Below are 24,835 nucleotides of genomic sequence, written 5' to 3' on the forward strand. Positions count from 1 at the left end.
TTCAATTGTAAACATAGCATCAGCAAAGGCAAAAAGTCAGGGGGCAACCATGCCAAGGAGGCATTTCCTTACACAACCCCCCCCCAAACGAAAGAGGATGAGACTAACCTTTCCCAAGAGAGTCTTCATTTTCTAAGTGGAAGAACCTGGAAAGGCCATCTGCATTGGCATGGGCAGTCCCAGGTCTGTGTTCCACTATAAAGTCCATTCCCTGTAGGGAGATGGACCACCTCAACAGTTTAGGATTTTCACCTTTCATTTGCATCAGCCATTTGAGAGGTCTGTGGTCAGTTTGAACTAGGAAGTGAGTCCCAAAGAGGTATGGTCTCAGCTTCTTCAGGGACCAAACCACAGCAAAGGCCTCCCTCTCAATGGCACTCCAACGCTGCTCCCTGGGGAGTAACCTCCTGCTAATGAAAGCAACAGGCTGGTCAAGGCCATCATCATTTGTTTGGGACAAAACTGCCCCTATCCCATGTTCAGAGGCATCAGTCTGCACAATGAACTGCTTAGAATAATCTGGAGCTTTTAGAACTGGTGCTGAGCACATTGCCTGTTTCAGGGTGTCAAAGGCCTGTTGGCATTCCACAGTCCAGTTCACTTTCTTGGGCATTTTCTTGGAGGTGAGTTCAGTGAGGGCTGTCACAATGGATCCATATCCCTTCACAAACCTCCTGTAATACCCAGTCAAGCCAAGGAATGCCCTGACTTGAGTCTGGGTTTTTGGAGCTACCCAGTCCAGAATAGTCTGGATCTTGGGTTGGAGTGGCTGAACTTGGCCTCCACCTACAAGGTGGCCCAAGTAAACCACAGTTCCCTGCCCTATCTGGCATTTGGATGCCTTGATAGAGAGGCCTGCAGATTGCAGAGCCTTCAAAACCTTCTTCAGGTGGACCAGGTGATCCTGCCAGGTGGAGCTAAAGACAGCAATATCATCAAGATAAGCTGTGCTAAAGGACTCCAAGCCAGCAAGGACTTGATTCACCAACCTTTGGAAGGTGGCAGGGGCATTCTTTAAACCAAAGGGCATAACAGTAAACTGATAATGCCCATCAGGTGTGGAGAATGCTGTTTTCTCTTTTGCTCCAGGTGCCATTTTTATTTGCCAGTACCCTGCTGTCAAGTCAAAGGTACTTAAGAATTTGGCAGCACCTAATTTATCTATGAGCTCATCAGCTCTTGGAATTGGATGAGCATCTGTCTTGGTGACAGAATTGAGCCCTCTGTAGTCCACACAAAACCTCATCTCTTTCTTTCCATCTTTGGTGTGAGGTTTGGGGACTAAGACCACTGGGCTAGCCCAGGGGCTGTCAGAGCGCTCAATGACTCCCAATTCCAGCATCTTGTGGACTTCCACCTTGATGCTTTCCTTAACATGGTCAGACTGTCTAAAGATTTTGTTTTTGACAGGCATGCTGTCTCCTGTGTCCACATCATGGGTACACAGGTGTGTCTGACCAGGGGTTAAGGAGAAGAGTTCAGGAAACTGTTGTAGGACTCTCCTACAATCAGCTTGCTGTTGGCCAGAGAGGGTGTCTGAGTAGATCACTCCATCTACTGTGCCATCTTTTGGGTCTGATGACAGAAGATCAGGGAGAGGTTCACTCTCTGCCTCCTGATCCTCATCTGTTACCATCAACAGATTCACATCAGCCCTGTCATGGAAGAGCTTAAGGCGGTTCACATGGATCACCCTCTTGGGGCTCCTGCTTGTGCCCAGGTCCACCAGGTAGGTGACCTGACTCTTCCTTTCTAGTACTGAGTAAGGGCCACTCCATTTGTCCTGGAGTGCCCTGGGAGCCACAGGCTCCAGAACCCAGACTTTCTGCCCTGGTTGGAACTCAACCAGTGCAGCCTTTTGGTCATACCAAAACTTCTGGAGCTGTTGGCTGGCCTCAAGGTTTTTGGTTGCCTTTTCCATGTACTCTGCCATTCTAGAGCGAAGGCCAAGTACATAGTCCACTATGTCCTGTTTAGGCTCATGGAGAGGTCTCTCCCAGCCTTCTTTAACAAGGGCAAGTGGTCCCCTTACAGGATGACCAAACAGAAGTTCAAAGGGTGAGAATCCTACTCCCTTCTGTGGCACCTCTCTGTAAGCGAAAAGCAGACATGGCAAGAGGACATCCCATCTCCTTTTGAGCTTTTCTGGGAGCCCCATGATCATGCCTTTTAATGTCTTGTTGAATCTCTCAACCAAGCCATTAGTTTGGGGATGGTATGGTGTAGTGAATTTATAAGTCACTCCACACTCATTCCACATGTGCTTTAGGTATGCTGACATGAAGTTGGTACCTCTGTCAGACACCACCTCCTTAGGGAAACCCACTCTGGTAAAGATACCAATGAGGGCCTTGGCTACTGCAGGGGCAGTAGTCGACCTAAGGGGAATAGCTTCAGGATACCTGGTAGCATGATCCACTACTACCAGGATATACATATTTCCTGAGGCTGTGGGAGGTTCTAGTGGACCAACTATGTCCACACCCACTCTTTCAAAGGGCACCCCCACCACTGGAAGTGGAATGAGGGGGGCCTTTGGATGCCCACTTGTCTTACCACTGGCTTGACAGGTGGGGCAGGAGAGGCAAAACTCCTTAACCATGTTGGACATATTGGGCCAGTAGAAGTGGTTGACTAACCTCTCCCACGTCTTGGTTTGTCCCAAATGTCCAGCAAGGGGAATGTCATGGGCCAATGTTAGGATGAACTTCCTGAACAGCTGAGGCACTACCACTCTCCTAGTGGCACCAGGTTTGGGGTCTCTGGCCTCAGTGTACAGGAGTCCATCTTCCCAATAGACCCTATGTGTTCCATTTTTCTTGCCTTTGGACTCTTCAGCAGCTTGCTGCCTAAGGCCTTCAAGAGAGGGACAGGTTTCTTGTCCCTTACACAGCTCCTCCCTTGAGGGTCCCCCTGGGCCTAAGAGCTCAACCTGATAAGGTTCAAGCTCCAAAGGCTCAGTTCCCTCAGAGGGCAGAACTTCTTCCTGAGAAGAGAGGTTCCCTTTCTTTTGCTGTGTTGCAGTTGGTTTCCCAACTGACTTTCCTTTCCTCTTGGTAGGCTGGGCCATTCTTCCAGACTCCAGCTCTACTTGTTCACCCTGTGCCTTGCATTGTGCTCTGGTTTTCACACACACCAGTTCAGGGATACCCAGCATTGCTGCATGGGTTTTTAGTTCTACCTCAGCCCATGCTGAGGACTCCAGGTCATTTCCAAGCAGACAGTCCACTGGGATATTTGAGGAGACCACCACCTGTTTCAGGCCATTGACCCCTCCCCATTCTAAAGTAACCATTGCCATGGGATGTACTTTTCTCTGATTGTCAGCGTTGGTGACTGTGTAAGTTTTTCCAGTCAGGTATTGGCCAGGGGAAACCAGTTTCTCTGTCACCATGGTGACACTGGCACCTGTATCCCTCAGGCCCTCTATTCTAGTCCCATTAATTAAGAGTTGCTGTCTGTATTTTTGCATGTTAGGCGGCCAGACAGCTAGTGTGGCTAAATCCACCCCACCCTCAGAAACTAGAGTAGCTTCAGTGTGGACCCTGATTTGCTCTGGGCACACTGTTGATCCCACTTGGAGACTAGCCATACCAGTGTTACCTGGATGGGAGTTTGGAGTGGAACCTTTCTTGGGACAGGCCTTGTCTCCAGTTTGGTGTCCATGCTGTTTACAGCTATGACACCAGGCCTTTTTGGGATCAAAGTTTTTACCCTTGTACCCATTGTTTTGTGAAGAGGCTCTGGGCCCACCCTCCTGTGCAGGTTTTTGGGGGCCTGTAGAAGACTCTTTACTATTTTTAGTTTTGGTTGTCTCATCACCCTTCCCCTGGGGAGTCTTTGTGACCCCTTTCTTTTGGTCACCCCCTGTTGAAGTCTTGGACACCCTTGTCTTGACCCAATGGTCCGCCTTCTTTCCCAATTCTTGGGGAGAAATTGGTCCTAGGTCTACCAGATGCTGATGCAGTTTATCATTGAAACAATTACTTAACAGGTGTTTTCACAAATAAATTGTACAGCCCATCATAATTACTTACACCACTGCCTTGAATCCAACCATCTAGTGTTTTCACTGAGTAGTCAACAAAGTCAACCCAGGTCTGGCTCGAGGATTTTTGAGCCCCCCTGAACCTAATCCTGTACTCCTCAGTGGAGAATCCAAAGCCCTCAATCAGGGTACCCTTCATGAGGTCATAAGATTCTGCATCTTTTCCAGAGAGTGTGAGGAGTCTATCCCTACACTTTCCAGTGAACATTTCCCAAAGGAGAGCACCCCAGTGAGATCTGTTCACTTTTCTGGTTACACAAGCCCTCTCAAAAGCTGTGAACCATTTGGTGATGTCATCACCATCTTCATATTTTGTCACAATCCCTTTGGGGATTTTTAACATGTCAGGAGAATCTCTGACCCTATTTATATTGCTGCCACCATTGATGGGTCCTAGGCCCATCTCTTGTCTTTCCCTTTCTATGGCTAGGAGCTGTCTCTCTAAAGCCAATCTTTTGGCCATCCTGGCTAACAGGAGGTCATCTTCACTGAGAGCATCCTCAGTGATTTCAGAAATGTGGGACCCTCCTGTGAGGGACTCACTATTTCTGACTAACACAGTTGGAGACAGGACTTGAGGGGTCCTGTTCTCCCTATTTAGGACTGGAGGAGGGACATTGGCCTCCAAGTCACTAATTTCTTCCTCTGTGAGGTCATCATCAGAGGGGTTGGCTTTTTCAAACTCTGCCAACAGCTCCTGGAGCTGAATTTTGGTAGGTCTGGAGCCAATGGTTATTTTGTTGATATTGCAGAGAGACCTTAGCTCCCTCATCTTAAGATGGAGGTAAGGTGTGGTGTCGAGTTCCACCACATTCATCTCTGTATCAGACATTATTTTGCTAAAAGTTGGAAGACTTTTTAAAGAATCTAAAACTGTTTCTAGAATCTAATTTCAAACTTTTAACAAACTTTTAAACTCTAAAAGACAATGCTAAACAGGGACTTAACACACAAGGCCCTAGCAGGACTTTTTAAGAATTTAGAAAAATTTCAAATTGCAAAAATGAATTTCTAATGACAATTTTGGAATTTGTCGTGTGATCAGGTATTGGCTGAGTAGTCCAGCAAATGCAAAGTCTTGTACCCCACCGCTGATCCACCAATGTAGGAAGTTGGCTCTGTATGTGCTATTTCAAAGTAAGGAATAGCATGCACAGAGTCCAAGGGTTCCCCTTAGAGGTAAAATAGTGGTAAAAAATAGATAATACTAATGCTCTATTTTGTGGTAGTGTGGTCGAGCAGTAGGCTTATCCAAGGAGTAGTGTTAAGCATTTGTTGTACATACACATAGACAATAAATGAGGTACACACACTCAGAGACAAATCCAGCCAATAGGTTTTTATATAGAAAAATATCTTTTCTTAGTTTATTTTAAGAACCCCAGGTTCAAATTCTACATGTAATATCTCATTCGAAAGGTATTGCAGGTAAGTACTTTAGGAACTTCAAATCATCAAAATTGCATGTATACTTTTCAAGTTATTCACAAATAGCTGTTTTAAAAGTGGACACTTAGTGCAATTTTCACAGTTCCTAGGGGAGGTAAGTATTTGTTAGGTTAACCAGGTAAGTAAGACACTTACAGGGCTTAGTTCTTGGTCCAAGGTAGCCCACCGTTGGGGGTTCAGAGCAACCCCAAAGTCCCCACACCAGCAGCTCAGGGCCGGTCAGGTGCAGAGTTCAAAGTGGTGCCCAAAACACATAGGCTAGAATGGAGAGAAGGGGGTGCCCCGGTTCCGGTCTGCTTGCAGGTAAGTACCCGCGTCTTCGGAGGGCAGACCAGGGGGGTTTTGTAGGGCACCGGGGGGGACACAAGCCCACACAGAAATTTCACCCTCAGCGGCGCGGGGGCGGCCGGGTGCAGTGTAGAAACAAGCGTCGGGTTCGCAATGTTAGTCTATGAGAGATCTCGGGATCTCTTCAGCGCTGCAGGCAGGCAAGGGGGGGGTTCCTCCGGGAAACCTCCACTTGGGCAAGGGAGAGGGACTCCTGGGGGTCACTTCTCCAGTGAAAGTCCGGTCCTTCAGGTCCTGGGGGCTGCGGGTGCAGGGTCTCTCCCAGGTGTCGGGACTTAGGATTCAAAGAGTCGCGGTCAGGGGAAGCCTCGGGATTCCCTCTGCAGGCGGCGCTGTGGGGGCTCAGGGGGGACAGGTTTTGGTACTCGTATCAGAGTAGTCCTGGGGTCCCTCCTGAGGCGTCGGATCTCCACCAGCCGAGTCGGGGTCCCCGGGTGCAGTGTTGCAAGTCTCACGCTTCTTGCGGGGAGCTTGCAGGGTTCTTTAATGCTGCTGGAAACAAAGTTGCAGCTTTTCTTGGAGCAGGTCCGCTGTCCTCGGGAGTTTCTTGTCTTTTCGAAGCAGGGGCAGTCCTCAGAGGATGTCGAGGTCGCTGGTCCCTTTGGAAGGCGTCGCTGGAGCAGGATCTTTGGAAGGCAGGAGACAGGCCGGTGAGTTTCTGGAGCCAAGGCAGTTGTCGTCTTCTGGTCTTCCTCTGCAGGGGTTTTCAGCTAGGCAGTCCTTCTTCTTGTAGTTGCAGGAATCTGATTTTCTAGGGTTCAGGGTAGCCCTTAAATACTAAATTTAAGGGCGTGTTTAGGTCTGGGGGGTTAGTAGCCAATGGCTACTAGCCCTGAGGGTGGGTACACCCTCTTTGTGCCTCCTCCCAAGGGGAGGGGGTCACAATCCTAACCCTATTGGGGGAATCCTCCATCTGCAAGATGGAGGATTTCTAAAAGTTAGAGTCACCTCAGCTCAGGACACCTTAGGGGCTGTCCTGACTGGCCAGTGACTCCTCCTTGTTGCTTTCTTTGTTCCCTCCAGCCTTGCCGCCAAAAGTGGGGGCCGTGGCCGGAGGGGGCGGGCAACTCCACTAAGCTGGAGTGCCCTGCTGGGCTGTGACAAAGGGGTGAGCCTTTGAGGCTCACCGCCAGGTGTCACAGCTCCTGCCTGGGGGAGGTGTTAGCATCTCCACCCAGTGCAGGCTTTGTTACTGGCCTCAGAGTGACAAAGGCACTCTCCCCATGGGGCCAGCAACATGTCTCTAGTGTGGCAGGCTGCTGGAACCAGTCAGCCTACACAGATAGTTGGTTAAGTTTCAGGGGGCACCTCTAAGGTGCCCTCTGTGGTGTATTTTACAATAAAATGTACACTGGCATCAGTGTGCATTTATTGTGCTGAGAAGTTTGATACCAAACTTCCCAGTTTTCAGTGTAGCCATTATGGTGCTGTGGAGTTCGTGTAAAACAGACTCCCAGACCATATACTCTTATGGCTACCCTGCACTTACAATGTCTAAGGTTTTGTTTAGACACTGTAGGGGTACCATGCTCATGCACTGGTACCCTCACCTATGGTATAGTGCACCCTGCCTTAGGGCTGTAAGGCCTGCTAGAGGGGTGTCTTACCTATACTGCATAGGCAGTGAGAGGCTGGCATGGCACCCTGAGGGGAGTGCCATGTCGACTTACTCGTTTTGTCCTCACTAGCACACACAAGCTGGCAAGCAGTGTGTCTGTGCTGAGTGAGAGGTCTCCAGGGTGGCATAAGACATGCTGCAGCCCTTAGAGACCTTCTTTGGCATCAGGGCCCTTGGTACTAGAAGTACCAGTTACAAGGGACTTATCTGGATGCCAGGGTCTGCCAATTGTGGATACAAAAGTACAGGTTAGGGAAAGAACACTGGTGCTGGGGCCTGGTTAGCAGGCCTCAGCACACTTTCAATTGTAAACATAGCATCAGCAAAGGCAAAAAGTCAGGGGGCAACCATGCCAAGGAGGCATTTCCTTACAGTGGGTATCTCCATTAGCAGGAGTGCCCTAGGGCACTGTGACAGGAGGCCTGAGCCTTTGAGGCTCACCGCCAGGTGTTACAGTTCCTGCATGGGGGAGGTGTGAAGCACCTCCACCCAGAACAGGCTTTGTTTCTGACCCCAGAGAGCACAAAGGCACTCTCCCCCATGGAGTCAGAAATGTAGTCGCCAGCTGGCACGGAATGGTCAGTCCTGCACTAAAGGGTTGGGTAAAATACATGGGGCTTCTTTAAGATGCCCTCTGTGTGCATTTTACAATAAATCCAACACCTGTGAAACTGCTTCCTTGTTTTTCTCCTATAGGTTAATATTGAAGACTCAGAAAATGTATGTTCGGTGGCATGTGTAGCTGCAGATACACATGCTGTGCATAGTCCGCCGTCTGGTGTTGGGTCAGAGTGTTACAAGTTGTTTTTCTTCGAAGAAGTCTTTTCGAGTCACGAGACCGAGGGACTCCTCCTACTTTGGTTCCATTGCGCATGGGCGTCGACTCCATGTTAGATTGTTTTTTTTCCGCCATCGGGTTCGGACGTGTTCCTTTTCGCTCCGTGTTTCGGGTCGGAAAGTTAGTCAGAATCAACGGAAAATTCGTCGGTATTGTTTTGTTCGGTATCGGGTTAGATTAGAATCGACACCAAATCTTGAAGAGCTCCGGTAGCCCTTCGGGGTAATTTCGATCCCCCATCGGGGCCTGGTCGGCCCGACCGCGTGCAACATCGAGACTGATGGAACGGACCCCGTTCCGATTCTGTCCTAAATGCCACAGTAAATATCCCTATACAGACCAACATTTGGTCTGTAACTTGTGCCTGTCACCCGAGCACAAAGAAGAAACGTGTGAGGCCTGTCGAGCGATTCGGTCGAGAAAAACGCTCCGAGACCGAAGAGCCAGAAGGTTGCAGATGGCGTCCACGCCGACAGGACAACAACGGTTCGAGGAAGAGGGAGAAGAAGAAACATTCTCCATCCACGAATCGGATTCCGAAGAATTCGACGTCGAAGAAACCGTGAGTAAGACGTCGAAACAAGCATCACACAGAAAAACAGACAAAGACCAGGGGACGCCACTGCCGACAGGCCATGGCTCAACCCATAAAGTAGGTGACCGTCCATCGGCACCGAAACAGGGCGAGCTGGTGCCGAGATCGTCCGACTCAGGTCGAGACACAGGCACGCAGCAATCTCGGGACTGAGAAACTGCCACAGAAAAGGGTCGACACCGAGACAGCGGCACCGAAGCTGCTCGGCACAGAGATAGCGGCACCGAAGATGGTCGACGCCAAGAAGGTACGACACCGAAAAAGAGGAAAATCTCTTAGGAGCCGAAAACAACAAAAGACACGGTTTCGGTGCCAAAACGCCCAGCAACCGAACCGAAAGCCAGTTCCTACTCAGAGGAACAATCACTGTCCTCCCAACTTCAAAAACACAGATTTGAGGAGGAATTACAAACAACAGCTGTAGATCACACGCAAAAGCGGATCTTTATACAAAGTGGTACAGGGAAGATCAGCACCCTTCCCCCAATCAGAAGAAAAAGGAAATTAGATTTCCAACAACAAGAAAAAACACCACAAGCAAAAGTGGTAAAGAAGGTAACTCCACCACCCTCTCCACCACCGGCAACTCATATATCACCGGCACAGACTCCGTCACAATCACCAGCTCATACCACCATGAGCCAAGATGACCAGGACGCATGGGATCTCTATGACGCCCCAGTATCGGACAATAGCCCTGAGTCGTACCCCACTAAGCCCTCACCACCTGAGGACAGTACAGCTTATGCTCAGGTGGTAGCTAGGGCAGCAGAGTTTCATAACGTATCGCTACATTCAGAGCCTATCGAGGATGACTTCCTTTTTAACACCCTGTCCTCCACCCATAGCAATTATCAAAGCCTTCCTATGCTCCCGGGAATGTTAAGGCACGCTAAACAAATCTTTAAGGAGCCAGTTAAAAGCAGAGCAATAACCCCAAGGGTGGAGAAGAAATACAAGGCACCACCCACAGACCCTGCTTTTATTACATCACAACTGACACCAGATTCAGTTGTCGTAGGAGCAGCTCGTAAAAGAGCCAACTCGCACACATCAGGCGACGCACCACCTCCAGACAAGGAGAGCCGAAAGTTTGATGCAGCCGGGAAAAGGGTTGCAGTACAAGCTGCAAATCAGTGGCGCATCGCCAACTCGCAGGCACTCCTAGCGCGATATGACAGAGCCCATTGGGACGAGATGCAGCATCTCATCGAGCACCTCCCCAAAGAATTCCAAAAACGGGCAAAACAAGTGGTTGAAGAGGGACAAAACATATCCAGCAACCAAATCCGTTCTTCTATGGATGCAGCAGATACAGCTGCAAGAACTATAAATACTGCTGTAACGATAAGGAGGCACGCATGGCTGCGCACATCCGGCTTCAAACCGGAGATACAACAGGGAGTGCTCAATATGCCGTTCAATGAACAACAATTGTTTGGACCAGAAGTGGACACTGCAATTGAAAAATTAATGAAAGACACTGGCACAGCTAAAGCCATGGGCGCACTCTATTCCCCGCAGGGCAGAGGCACATTTGGCACATTTCGCAAAACTACTTTCAGAGGAGGGTTTCGAGGTCAAGCCACACAAGCCAGCACCTCACAAACAACACCGTCTACCTACCAGGGACAGTATCAAAGGGGAGGCTTTCGGGGCCAATACAGAGGGGGCCAATTCCCAAGAAACCGGGGAAAATTTCAAGGGCCCAAAACCCCTCAAAACAAGTCACTCAAGTCACAAGTCACTCAACCCCTTCACACAACACCAGTGGGGGGAAGACTAAGCCAGTTCTACAAATCTTGGGAGGAGATAACAACAGACACTTGGGTCTTAGCAATTATCCAACATGGTTATTGCATAGAATTTCTCCAACTCCCTCCATACGTCCCACCGAAAACACAAAATATGTCAAAAAAGCATTTAGACCTTCTACAACTAGAAGTTCAAGCATTACTGCAAAAAGACGCAATAGAATTAGTACCAGGTCCACAAAAGAACACAGGAGTTTACTCACTGTACTTTCTAATACCAAAAAAGGACAAAACTCTGAGACCGATATTAGATCTCAGAACATTAAACACCTTCATCAAATCAGAACACTTTCACATGGTCACGTTACAAGACGTAATACCACTACTGAAACAGCAGGACTACATGACAACCTTAGATCTAAAAGACGCGTATTTCCATATACCGATACATCCCTCGCACAGGAAATACCTACGGTTCGTATTCAAAGGAATACACTACCAATTCAAAGTGTTGCCATTCGGAATAACAACCGCGCCAAGAGTCTTTACGAAATGTCTAGCAGTAGTAGCTGCACATATCAGAAGGCAGCAAATACACGTGTTCCCGTACCTAGACGATTGGTTAATAAAAACCAACTCGCTAACAAAGTGTTCACACCACACAGATTATGTTATACAAACCCATTGCAAACTGGGTTTCTCCATCAACTATGCAAAGTCACACATTCTGCCGTGTCAAACACAGCAATACTTAGGAGCGACAATCAACACAACAAAGGGGATAGCCACTCCAAGTCCACAAAGGGTTCACAATTTTCACAAGGTGATACAAGCTATGTATCCAACACAAAAAGTACATGCAAAGATGGTATTAAAACTCCTAGGCATGATGTCCTCATGCATAGCCATTGTCCCAAACGCAAGATTGCACATGAGGCCTTTACAACAGTGCCTAGCATCACAATGGTCACATGCACAGGGTCACCTTCTAGATCTGGTGTTGATAGACCGCCAAACATACATCTCGCTTCTATGGTGGAACAGTACAAATTTAAACAAAGGGCGGCCTTTCCAAGACCCAGTGCCACAATACGTGATAACAGATGCTTCCATGACAGGGTGGGGAGCACACCTCAATCAACGAAGCATACAAGGACAATGGGACGTACATCAAAGAAAGTTTCATATCAATCACCTCGAATTGTTAGCAGTATTTCTAGCGTTGAAAGCATTCCAACCCATAATAACCCACAAATACATTCTGGTCAAAACAGACAACATGACGACAATGTATTATTTAAACAAACAGGGGGGGGGGACACTCAACACAGTTGTGTCTCCTAACACAAAAAATATGGCATTGGGCAATTCACAACCACATTCGCCTAATAGCACAGTTTATTCCAGGGATCCAGAACCAGCTAGCAGACAGTCTCTCTCGGGATCACCAACAGGTCCACGAATGGGAGATTCACACCCAAATCCTGAACACTTACTTCCAAATTTGAGGAACACCTCAAATAGATCTATTTGCAACAAAAGAAAACGCAAAATGCCAAAACTTCGCATCCAGGTACCCACACCGGCAATCTCAAGGCAATGCTCTATGGATGAATTGGTCAGGGATATTTGCATACGCTTTTCCCCCTCTCCCTCTCCTTCCATATCTAGTAAACAGATTGAGTCACAACAAACTCAAACTCATTCTAATAGCACCATAATGGGCAAGACAACCTTGGTATACAACACTACTAGACCTGTCAGTAGTACCTCATGTCAAACTACCCAACAGGCCAGATCTGTTAACACAACACAAGCAACAAATCAGGCATCCAAACCCAGCATCGCTGAATCTAGCAATTTGGCTCCTGAAATCCTAGAATTTGGACACTTAAACCTCACACAGGAATGTATGGAGGTCATAAGACAAGCTAGAAGGCCATCCACTAGACACTGCTATGCAAGTAAATGGAAAAGATGTGTTTGCTACTGCCATAATAATCAAGTTCAACCATTGCATGCATCTCCAAAAGATGTTGTAGGGTATTTACTACATTTGCAAAAGTCAAATCTAGCTTTCTCTTCCATAAAGATACATCTCGCAGCAATATCTGCATACCTGCAAATTACTCATTCAACTTCCCTATTTAGAATACCTGTCATTAAAGCATTTATAGAAGGCCTAAAAAGAATTATACCACCAAGGACACCACCTGTTCCTTCATAGAACCTCAATATTGTCTTAACAAGACTCATGGGTCCACCTTTCGAACCCATGCATTCTTGCAAAATGCAATATCTAACGTGGAAAGTTGCATTTCTCATTGCCATTACATCTCTAAGAAGAGTAAGTGAAATTCAGGCATTTACTATACAAGAACCATTTATTCAAATACACAAAAATAAGGTAGTTCTAAGAACCAACCCAAAATTCTTACCAAAGGTCATCTCACCGTTCCACTTAAATCAAACAGTAGAATTGCCAGTGTTCTTTCCACAGCCAGACTCAATAGCTGAAAGAGCACTACATACATTAGACATCAAAAGAGCACTAATGTACTACATTGACAGAACAAAACTAATTAGGAAAACAAAACAACTATTTATTGCATTTCAAAAACCTCATACAGGAAATCCAATATCAAAACAAGGTATAGCTAGATGGATAGTTAGGTGCATCCAAACTTGCTATCTTAAAGCAAAGAGACAGCTGCCTATTACACCAAAGGCACACTCAACCAGAAAGAAAGGTGCTACCATGGCCTTTCTAGGAAATATTCCAATGAACAAAATATGTAAGGCAGCAACATGGTCAACGCCTCACTCATTTACTAAGCACTACTGTGTAGACGTGTTATCTGCACAACAAGCCACAGTAGGTCAAGCTGTACTAAGAACTTTATTTCAAACTACTTCCACTCCTCCAGGCTGAACCACCACTTTTGGGGAGATAACTGCTTACTAGTCTATGCACAGCATGTGTATCTGCAGCTACACATGCCACTGAACGGAAAATGTCACTTACCCAGTGTACATCTGTTCGTGGCATTAGTCGCTGCAGATTCACATGAGCCCACCCGCCTCCCCGGGAGCCTGTAGCCGTTTGGAAGTTATCTTCAACATTTGTACATTTGTAAATATATTACTTTAACCTTCATTTTGTACATACTTATTCATTCCATTGCATGGGCACTATTGCTAACATACACAACTCCTACCTCACCCTCTGCGGGGAAAACAATCTAACATGGAGTCGACGCCCATGCGCAATGGAACCAAAGTAGGAAGAGTCCCTCGGTCTCGTGACTCGAAAAGACTTCTTCGAAGAAAAACAACTTGTAACACTCCGACCCAACACTAGACGGCGGACTATGCACAGCATGTGAATCTGCAGCGACTAATGCCACGAACAGATGTACACTGGGTAAGTGACATTTTCCTTATTATTTATTTTTTATTTTTTTGGGGGGGGGAATAGCAAGGTATTTTTAATGTAAAAACTGCTTACCTTATAACTAAGTTCTTTGGTTCAAAGCATGTATAAAAGAAACTGTTATTTTTCTTAATTGGTCTCGGATTTATTATTTGAATGTCATTTATTGCCTCTGTCAGTGAAACAAATGCTCAACGTGACTCCTTGATAAGCCTAACTGCTTACCCACACTACCACAAAAAGAGCACTAGACCTATCTATTTCTGCCTCTGCAAGCCTTTGGGAATCCACTGGACTTTAGAGCACTATATAGAGAGCCAGCTTCCTGCTGAGACATGTAGTAAAAGTGTGTGTTGATTGAGTACCTGAACGCACCGGCCTGCCTAACCTTCATTTGGGATTTCTGAGGAGACTGGATGATCTTTGAATTTCTTGTTTTCCTTTTTCTACCCTGCTTGCCATTTTGAAGAGAGTTAAGGGGCAGTAGGTTGGGAAAGTTAAGGGAGGATGCAGGTGGTTATTTTTTTTTTTTTTTTTTTTTTCCTTATTGATTGAATAATTCATGCATTGCATATATCACTGAGTGATCCTGAATTGTATTTTCTGCTGTTAAAACTCAATGAAAAAATTACACATTTTAATTCTTTTTTTAATATTCAAAATACTGAGAAAAATAAACTTGACTTTTGTATTTTTTTAAATGCCCTTTTTTTGTTACTAAAATTAGAAGCATACTGTTTTTGACACACTTTTTGTGTATTATAACTTTATCAGCAACCTTTGTTCTGGTTAACCAGTGGCTCCTTCTCTGTTGATGTTTCTCCCTTTTGATATCTGACTCAGAAATCATCTAGTTTCCGTTGTGTTGCTGTTCATCCTACATCTGTTGATCTGGCTCTGCCTATCTCTATCTTTGTTGATGTCTGTCACTCCTTCCGTACCTCTGTCGGTCTTTCGATGTCTCTGTGGATTTGTCTGTACTGTCTCTGATTGACTTATTCTCCCCCTGTGTGCAGGATCACTGTTACTCAGCCTTTGCCTCCCTCTGTTTTAGACCAACCCAAACTGCCCCACTTAAAGAAAATGTTCTCACTGTGGTTTCCCCATCTTCCTCTCATAGCTGAGTCGTGGAGACAGCCTGAAGGAGGCCCATTCCATGGCAGATTGCAGCCGCCAAAACAATTACTGCTCAGAGCCAAGCCTGGAACCGGAAAACTTTCGTTCTCCAACTTTTGGGAAGAGTTTTCACTTCGATCCTCTTTCCAGTGGCTCCCGATCCTCTAGCCTGAAGTCTGCCCAAGGAACCAGCTTTGAGATGGGCCAGCTGCCATCCATCCGATCCGAGGGCACTACATCCACGTCCTACAAGAGTTTGGTGAATCAGACGAAAAATGGAAGCCTTTCTTATGATAGCCTCCTCACACCCTCGGACAGCCCAGACTTTGAATCAGTCCAGACTGGGCCTGAGCCAGTGGGTTACACCTCACCCTTCCTCTCTGCTAAGATTGCTCAGCAGCGAGAGGTTGACTTACATCGTATACCTGTCCTTTCTGGTTCTCCCAAGACATGCCGGGAGGACTCACCTGTGCACTATGACAATCTCTCCCGGCAAATCTTGACATCCCGACAGGAACGTGAACGCCTTCTCCAGCAGTCTCCCACAAGAGAGGAGGAGCAGGGGATGGTGGACTCAGGCATTCAGTCCACTCCAGGCTCTAGCAATGCCCCTCGAACCAGTTCCTCCTCGGACGATTCCAAACGGTCGCCACTGGTGAAGAACCCATTAACACGTCCAGTCCCTCCCAGGTATGGGAAACCAATGGACGCATCGTTCCAGAGTTTACGGGGGCGATCTCTAGGGTCTCCAGACCATCAGCCATCACCGTACCATCCCAGCCTGGGCAAGTCCCTTTCATACAGTACGCAGAGGCCAGCACATCTGTCTGGTGCTCCAGAAACTGAAGATCTCAGCCTGCAGCCACTACTTACACCCAAGTAAGTATTACTTTGTCCCTTACTGATGTAACCCCTGATTTTCATATTCTCTATCAGGCCATCTTCATTAATATTCATAAGCATATAGTCACATTCATTAATTGGATGCAGCAACACTTCTAAAATCTAGAAAAGAACATGCACAGAATAAAGTGGGAAAAATATGTTTGGAAATTATAAACTCAACATTGATTATTTGTTTTAAGCTGTGCAATATCAAAAAATGCATTCTAAAATGTAATAACTTGTAAACACAAAGGGCCAAATGTACGACCCTCAGTGTTTGCAATTCTCAATTTGTGCTTTTTGTAGCAACTTGCAAATTGCGAGTCACAAACACTGATGTACAAATAATGTCTGAGACACTGTTTGCAATTTCCAAATGCGTCGCAAAGGACCTGCCTCATTAATATTCATGAGACTGATTACACTTTGCAACCCGTTGCGAATGGCCGGCACCTACAGGGATTGTGGCCTCCTGGGGTCAGCAGACCACCATGTCTGTGACCGCTTTTTAAATAAAGCAGGTTTTTTTAATAGGTTACCGATTCATAGAATAGGGTTGGCACATAGAAAAATTAATTTTACTGGTCACAAATGGCCTGATTGGCATTGTACATGTGCCCCAAACTCCAACAGAGAAAATGAATGTGAAATGTTGCCATAGCCACACTGCCTCACAGAGGGGAAAAAACTGCACTGTCCCCTTAAGATTATCTGTGGGACACCCATAATCCCAGCATGCAGCACAGTGATGGAAAATGATCTGTTTTATGCCTCTCTGCGTGGATCCCAGAATGCAAGGTTTGTTGCAACCAGTCTTTTGGCTTTGTATATGGCCTATTTCATTTTAAATGACCTCTTGTGTTGTTATAATTAACCTACTGATCGACTTTTAACCTCCGATTGTCTTTGCTCACGGAGGCCCTAATTTCTGACATGAATTTGGCAGGTGAGTATGGGAGTTTCATTGAGATTTATTTTTTGCTCTTTTTCACTCTGAAAGATGTAGGTTAGTGGAGCAAACTGAGGGGAACCTTTACATCCAACACCCCCAGGCCCCTCAAATATGTCCTGTAAAAACTGAATGCTTACGAAGAGGAGGATTAGGGAGGGGAAACTGAAGGTACATTAAGGAGAAGACCAGGAAGAAAATAGAAAGTCCTCATGATCGGAATCCAGCTTGTGAAAGGGACACACAAGTAGCCTTTGATTGTTGTGAATGGGACTCTCCAGAAAGATTTCCTGTCCGAATGTATAAAATATATAACAAGGTTTGTAGGAAGCTGGCTCTGTATCTACTATATCAAAATGATATAGTGTGCACCGAGTCCAGGGGTTCCCCAAGAGGCTTGACAGAGGCAATAGTAGATAATACGAATGCTCTGTTTGTGGTAGTGTGGTCGAGCAGTAGGCTTATTAGAGGGTAGTGTTAAGCATTTGTTGTATACACACAAGAAGTAAGTGAAAACAAACACTCAATGACTTAAGTCCAGGCCAATAGGTTTTTATATAGAAAATAATATTTTTTAATTTATTTTTAGAACCACAAGATTCATTTAGCGGAGAAGTACATTAAATGAAAGGTACTTTGCATAGTAATAGTTGAGACTTAGAATAGATTCAATATTGTACACAGTTTTCATTAAAATGACAAAAAAAGCTATTTTAAAAGTGGACACAGTGCAACTTTCAACAGTTCCTGGGAGAGATAAGTACAATACAGTTTCAAAGGTAAGTACCACACTTACGGGTTCAGTCTCCGGGGCATAGTTAGCCCACCATTGGGGGTTCAAGGCAACCCCAAGCACCCAGCAACACAGGGCCAGTCAGGTGCAGAGGTCAAACAGGAGCCAATGTAACGTGGGCGCCTATGGAGACAGGGGGTACTCTGGTTCCAGTCTGCTTGCAGGTAAGTACCCGTGTTGTCGGTGGGCAGACCAGGAGGGTTTGGAGGGTTTGGAGGAGTACTGGAGGGGCCCCAAGTAGGCACAAAAACCACACCCTCAGCAGCACGGGGGCCGCTGCGTGCAGTGTGCAAACAGGGTGGCACGTTCTCAATAGAACTCTATGGAGGGACCCGGGGGTTACTTAGGCAATGCAGGCAGGGCACAGGGGGGCCTCTGGGGCAAGCCACCGACTGGGCAAGGGTGAGGGCCACCTGCTGGTCGTTGCTGCACTGGCGGTCGGTTTATTACGGGCTTGGGGGCTCCAGCGCTTCTCCAGGTGTCGGATACCTTTGTCCTGGGCAGTCACGGTCAGGTGGGTCCTCGGGTTCCCCTCTGCAGGTGTCATCGTGGGGGTGCAGAGAAGTCAGCCCAGGGTGGACATGTCGTCGGAGTCGCCTGGGGGTCCTCTCTGGGTAGTTGATTTCTCAGGATACGGGCCGGGGACGTCTGGTGCAGAGTAGTGCATACTCGCGCTTCTCGAGTGAGGTGGGAGTCCCTTTAATGATGTCTTTTCTTCTGGTTGGGCAGAGCTGCTGCCCACAGGAGTTCTTGGTCCTCGGTGATGCAGGCAATCCCCTGGAGGCTTTTCAGGGGTCGCTGGTCTTGTAGAACGCTTCGTTTTTCAGTTGCAGGGTCTTTGAAGCAGGAGACAGGCCTGTAGGGTTGGGGGCCAAGTCAGTTGTCGTCTCCTTTTCGTCTCTGCTGGGTTTTCAGCTCAGCAGTTCTTCTTTTTGTGAGGTGGTCAGGAATCCAAAGAGCTGGGTTCAGGGTCGCCCCTAAATCTGTGTGAGGGTTAGAGGGTGTTAAGGTTAGAGGGCAATAGCCAATGATTACTGTCCCTGAGGGTGGCTACACCCTCCTTTCGCCCACTCTCTCTGGTGAGGGGAGCACATCCCTATCCCTATTGGGCCTAATCCTCCAATGCAAGATGGAGGATTTCTCAAAGAGGAGGTCACTTCAGCTCTGGTCACCTTACGGGAGGACCTAGCTGAGGGGGTGACTCCTCCTTGTTTTTCTCATTATCCCTCCGAACTTGCTGCCAAAAATGGGGGCTCGTCTGGGGGGCGGGCATCTCCACTAGCTGGAGTGCCCTGGGGCATTGTAACACCAGGCTTGAGCCTTTGAAGCTCACCACCAGGTTTTAAAGTTCCCACAGGGGGAGGTGTTGGCATGGTTTCCCCAGACCCCATATCCTCCCCCACCCCCTGACCGTGACTGACTGTAAAAAGGGACCTGACGCTGGAACCAGCACTGCACCTGCAGCCTCCAGGACTTGAAGGAACCGAACCTCAGTGCAGGAGTGATCCCCAGGCAGCCCTCTGCCTAGCCCAGGTGGTGGCTATCCCGAGAAGCCCCCCTGTGCCTACCTGCACCTCTAGAGTGACCCCCGGGTCCCTCCAGTGATTTCTACCTGAAGCCCGACGCCTGCTTTGCACACTGCACCCGACGCCCCTGTGCCGCTGAGGGTGTGTTTTGTGTGCCTACTTGTACCCCCCCCAAGCCCCCCCCCCCCCCCTCCCCAGTGCTCTACAAACCCCCCTGGCCTGCCCCCCGAGGAAGCGGGTACTTACCTGCTGGCAGACTGGAACCGGAGCACCCCTGTTCTCCATAGGCGCCTGTGTGTTTTGGGCACCTGACCGTCCCTGAGCTGCTGGTGTGGTAACTTTGGGGCTGCCTTGAACCCCCAACGGTGGGCTGCCTATGCCCCAGAACTGAGACTTTTAAGTGTTTTACTTACCTCACTAACTAACCTTTACTTACCTCCCCCAGGAACTGTTGATTTTTGCACTGTCCACTTTGAAAATAACTTATTGCTATTTTAACAAAGACTGTATATGATATTACCTTTATTCAAAGTTCCTAAGTTACCTATGTGAAGTACCTTGCATTTTATGTGTTTACTTCAAATCTTGAACCTGTGGTTCTTAAAATAAAGTAAGAAAAAATATTTTTCTATATAAAAACCTATTGGCCTGGAGTAAGTCTTTGAGGGTGTGTTCCCCATTTATTGCGTGTGTGTGTACAACAAATGCTTAACACTATCCCCTGATAAGCCTACTGCTCGACCACATTACCCCAAAATAGAGCATTAGAATGATCTAATTTTGCCACTATCTTACCTCCAAGGGGATCCCTTGAACTCTGTGCACACTATTTCTTACTTTGAAATAGTATATACAGAGCCAACTTTCTACAATATCTGTGTAAAATACGAAACTTTAAAGGTACTTATCTGCTACTTGAATCTTGTGGTTCTAAAAATAAATCAAGAAAATATATGTTCGATGGCATCTGTCGCTGTAGATACACATGTTGTGCATAGCCCGCCATCTGGTGTTGGGTCGGAGTGTTACAAGTTGTTTTTCTTCGAAGAAGTCTTTCGAGTCACGGGACCGAGGGACTCCTCCTCTTTGTCTCCATTGCGCATGGGCGTCGACTCCATCTTCGATTGTTTTCTTTCCGCCATCGGGTTCGGACGTGTTCCTTTCGCTCCGGGTTTCGGAACGGAAAGTTAGCTCAAAATCGGAAAATTACGTCTGTATTGTTGCGTTCGGGATCGGGTTAGATAGCATCGAATCGATACGATAACATCTCCGTTGCCCTTCGGGGTAGTTTTCGATCCCCCGTCGGGGCCTGGTCGGCCCGACCGCGTGTGACATCGACGCTGATGGAACGGACCCCGTTCCGATTCTGTCCTAAATGCCACAACAAATACCCATATACAGACCAACATTCGGTCTGTAACCTGTGCCTGTCGCCCGAGCACAGGGAAGAAACTTGTGAGGCCTGTCGTGCGTTCCGGTCCCGAAAAACGCTCCGTGACCGCCGAGCCAGAAGACTGCAAATGGCGTCCACGCCGACAGGACACCGAGATTTCGAGGAACAAGAAGAAGTAGAAGCCTTCTCGATCCATGAATCGGACTCGGACGAATTCGACGACCATGAAACAGTGAGTAAGACGTCGAAGATGGCACATAAGAAAACTGACAAGGCCCAGGGGACGCCACTGCCATCAGGCCATGGCTCAACCCATAAAATCGGTGACCGACCATCGGCACCGAAGAAGGCCGAAATAGTGCCGAGATCGTCCGACTCGGGTCGAGACACAGGCACCCAGCCATCTCGGGACCGAGATAGTGCTGCCGACAAAGATCGACGCCGAGATAGCGGAGCCGAAGCTGCTCGACGCAGAGACAGCGGCACCGAGGAGGATCGACGCCGAGAGGGTTCGACTCCGAAAAAGAGGAAAGTCGCCTCGGAGCCGAAAAAGAGCATGGACATAGTTTCGGTGCCAAAACGACCCGCAACCGAGCCAACTACCGGTTCCTATTCAGAGGAACAATCACTGTCCTCTCAAATGCGAAAGCATAGATTCGAGGAGGAATTACAATCCACCGAGGTGGACCACACTCAAAAACTGATTTTTATACAGAGTGGAACAGGGAAAATAAGCACCCTTCCCCCTATTAGGAGGAAGAGGAGACTTGAATTCCAACAAGAACAAGCACCACAAACAAAACTGGTGAAGAAGGTAACTCCGCCACCCTCTCCTCCACCTGTGGCTCACATTTCACTGGCACAGACTCCGTCACATTCACCGGCTCACACCACCTTAAGCTAAGGTGACCAGGACCAAGATGCTTGGGACTTATACGACGCCCCAGTGTCGGACAACAGTCCAGAGGCGTATCCTACAAAGCCCTCACCACCAGAAGACAGCACAGCATATTCACAAGTGGTGGCTAGAGCAGCAGAGTTCCACAACGTGTCTCTACACTCGGAGCCTGTCGAGGATGAATTCCTCTTCAACACCCTCTCTTCCACACATAGCACCTACCAAAGCCTGCCTATGCTCCCAGGAATGCTAAGGCACGCAAAGGACATATTCAAAGAGCCTGTCAAGAGTAGGGCAATAACACCGAGGGTGGAAAAGAAATATAAAGCACATCCCACAGACCCAGCTTTCATCACCTCACAACTGCCACCAGATTCGGTTGTGGTAGGGGCAGCTTGCAAGAGAGCAAACTCTCACACATCGGGCGATGCACCACCCCCAGATAAGGAGAGCCGCAAGTTCGATGCAGCCGGTAAAAGGGTTGCAGTACAGGCTGCAAACCAGTGGCGCATCGCTAACTCTCAAGCGCTCCTAGCGCGATATGACAGAGCCCACTGGGACGAGATGCAACACCTCATTGAGCATCTACCCACAGAACTACAAAAGAGGACGAAACAAGTGGTTGAGGAGGGCCAAAACATCTCCAATAACCAGATACGCTCCTCTATGGACGCTGCGGACACAGCGGCAAGAACAATTAACACGGCAGTAACCATACGAAGGCACGCGTGGCTACGAACATCTGGTTTTAAACCAGAGATACAGCAGGCGGTGCCCAATATGCCATTCAATGAGCAACAATTGTTCGGACCTGAAGTGGACACGGCAATTGAGAAGCTAAAAAAGGACACTGACACTGCAAAAGCCATGGGCGCGCTCTACTCCCCGCAGAGCAGCGGCACTTTCAACACCTTCCGCAAGACAACCTTTAGAGGGGGGTTTCGGGGTCAAGCCACACAAGCCAGTACCTCACATTCAACACCGTCCACCTACCAGGGACAGTACCAAAGGGGAGGCTTTCGGGGCCAATACAGAGGAGGACAATTCCCTAGAAGCAGGGGAAAATTTCAAAGCCCCAAAACACCTACAACCAAACAGTGACTCACACGTCACTCATCCCCTCCACACAACACCAGTGGGGGGAAGAATACGTCAGTATTACCAAGTGTGGGAGAAAATAACAACAGACACTTGGGTCTTAGCAATTATCCAACATGGTTATTGCATAGAATTTCTACAAATCCCTCCAAACATACCACCAAAATCACAAAATATATCAAAACAACATTCGGACCTCCTAGAAATAGATGTTCAAGCATTACTGCAAAAGAACGCAATAGAACTGGTACCAGATACACAAACAAATACAGGGGTTTACTCGCTGTACTTTCTAATACCAAAGAAGGACAAAACACTGAGACCAATCCTAGACCTCAGAACACTAAACACATACATCAAATCAGAACACTTTCACATGGTCACGCTACAGGAAGTGTTACCATTGCGAAAGCAACAAGATTACATGACAACCTTAGATCTCAAAGACGCGTATTTCCACATACCAATACATCCGTCGCACAGAAAATACCTAAGGTTCGTATTCAAAGGAATACATTACCAATTCAAAGTATTGCCGTTCGGTTTAACAACTGCACCAAGAGTCTTCACAAAATGCCTAGCAGTAGTGGCTGCACACATAAGAAGGCAGCAAATACACGTATTCCCGTATCTAGATGACTGGCTAATCAAGACCGACTCACTGACAAGGTGCTCACACCACACAGATCAGGTCATACAAACCCTCTACAAACTCGGTTTCACCATCAACTATGCGAAATCACACATTCTGCCGTGCAAAGTACAACAATACCTAGGAGCGACAATAGACACAACGAGGGGAATAGCCACTCCAAGTCCACAAAGGGTTCAAAATTTCCAAAAGATTATACAACGCATGTATCCAACACAAAAAATACAGGCGAAGATGATATTACAACTCCTAGGCATGATGTCATCATGCATAGCCATTGTCCCGAACGCAAGACTACACATGAGGCCCTTACAACAGTGCCTAGCATCACAATGGTCACAAGCACAGGGTCGCCTTCTAGATCTGGTGTTAATAGACCGCCTAACATACCTCTCGCTTCTATGGTGGAACAATGTAAATTTAAACAAAGGGCGGCCTTTCCAAGACCCAGTGCCACAATACGTGATGATAACAGATGCTTCCATGACAGGGTGGGGAGCACACCTCAATCAACACAGCATACAAGGACAATGGGATGTACATCAAAGAAAGCTGCTTATAAATCACCTCGAACTACTAGCAGTTTTCCAAGCATTAAAAGCATTTCAACCAATCATAACTCACAAATACATTCTTGTCAAAACGGACAACATGACAACAATGTATTATCTAAACAAACAGGGGGGGACACACTCGACACAGCTGTGCCTTCTGGCACAAAAAATATGGCAATGGGCAATTCACAACCACATTCGCCTAATAGCACAGTTTATTCCAGGAATCCAGAATCAACTTGCAGACAATCTCTCTCGAGATCACCAACAGGTCCACGAATGGGAAATTCACCCCCAAATTCTAAACACTTACTTCAAACGTTGGGGAACACCTCAAATAGACTTATTTGCAACAAAGGAGAACGCAAAATGCCAAAACTTCGCATCCAGATACCCACTCAGGCAGTCTCAAGGCAATGCCCTATGGATGAACTGGTCAGGGATATTTGCGTACGCTTTTCCCCCTCTCCCTCTCCTTCCATATCTAGTAAACAAATTGAGTCAAAACAAACTCATACTGATAGCACCAACATGGGCAAGGCAACCATGGTACACAACACTGCTAGACCTATCAGTAGTACCCCACGTCAAGTTGCCCAACAGGCCAGATCTGTTAACACAACACAAACAACAGATCAGGCATCCAAACCCAGCATCGCTGAATCTAGCAATCTGGGTCCTGATATCCTAGAATTCGGACACTTAAACCTCACACAAGAATGTATGGAAGTCATAAAGCAAGCTAGAAGACCATCCACTAGACACTGCTATGCAAGCAAATGGAAAAGGTTTATTTGCTACTGCCATCATAATCAAATTCAACCATTACACGCATCTCCAAAGGATGTAGTGGGTTACTTACTACACTTACAAAAATCGAACCTGGCC

At 47.3% G+C, this 24,835-nt stretch overlaps 1 protein-coding gene across 1 annotated transcript in view; it reads left to right on the forward strand.

Annotated features, from left to right (window-relative positions):
* The window catches only part of ZDHHC5 (zinc finger DHHC-type palmitoyltransferase 5), a 404,963-nt gene that overhangs the window by 352,182 nt on the left and 27,946 nt on the right, over positions 1 to 24,835 (forward strand). Inside the window, exon 11 of the mRNA XM_069233064.1 lies at positions 15,204 to 16,078. Within this exon, the coding sequence (XP_069089165.1) occupies positions 15,204 to 16,078 (875 nt within the window). The remainder of the gene's footprint in view (positions 1 to 15,203; positions 16,079 to 24,835) is intronic.

The sequence above is a fragment of the Pleurodeles waltl genome, chromosome 4_2 (assembly GCF_031143425.1).
Source record: "Pleurodeles waltl isolate 20211129_DDA chromosome 4_2, aPleWal1.hap1.20221129, whole genome shotgun sequence".
NCBI lineage: Eukaryota > Metazoa > Chordata > Amphibia > Caudata > Salamandridae > Pleurodeles > Pleurodeles waltl.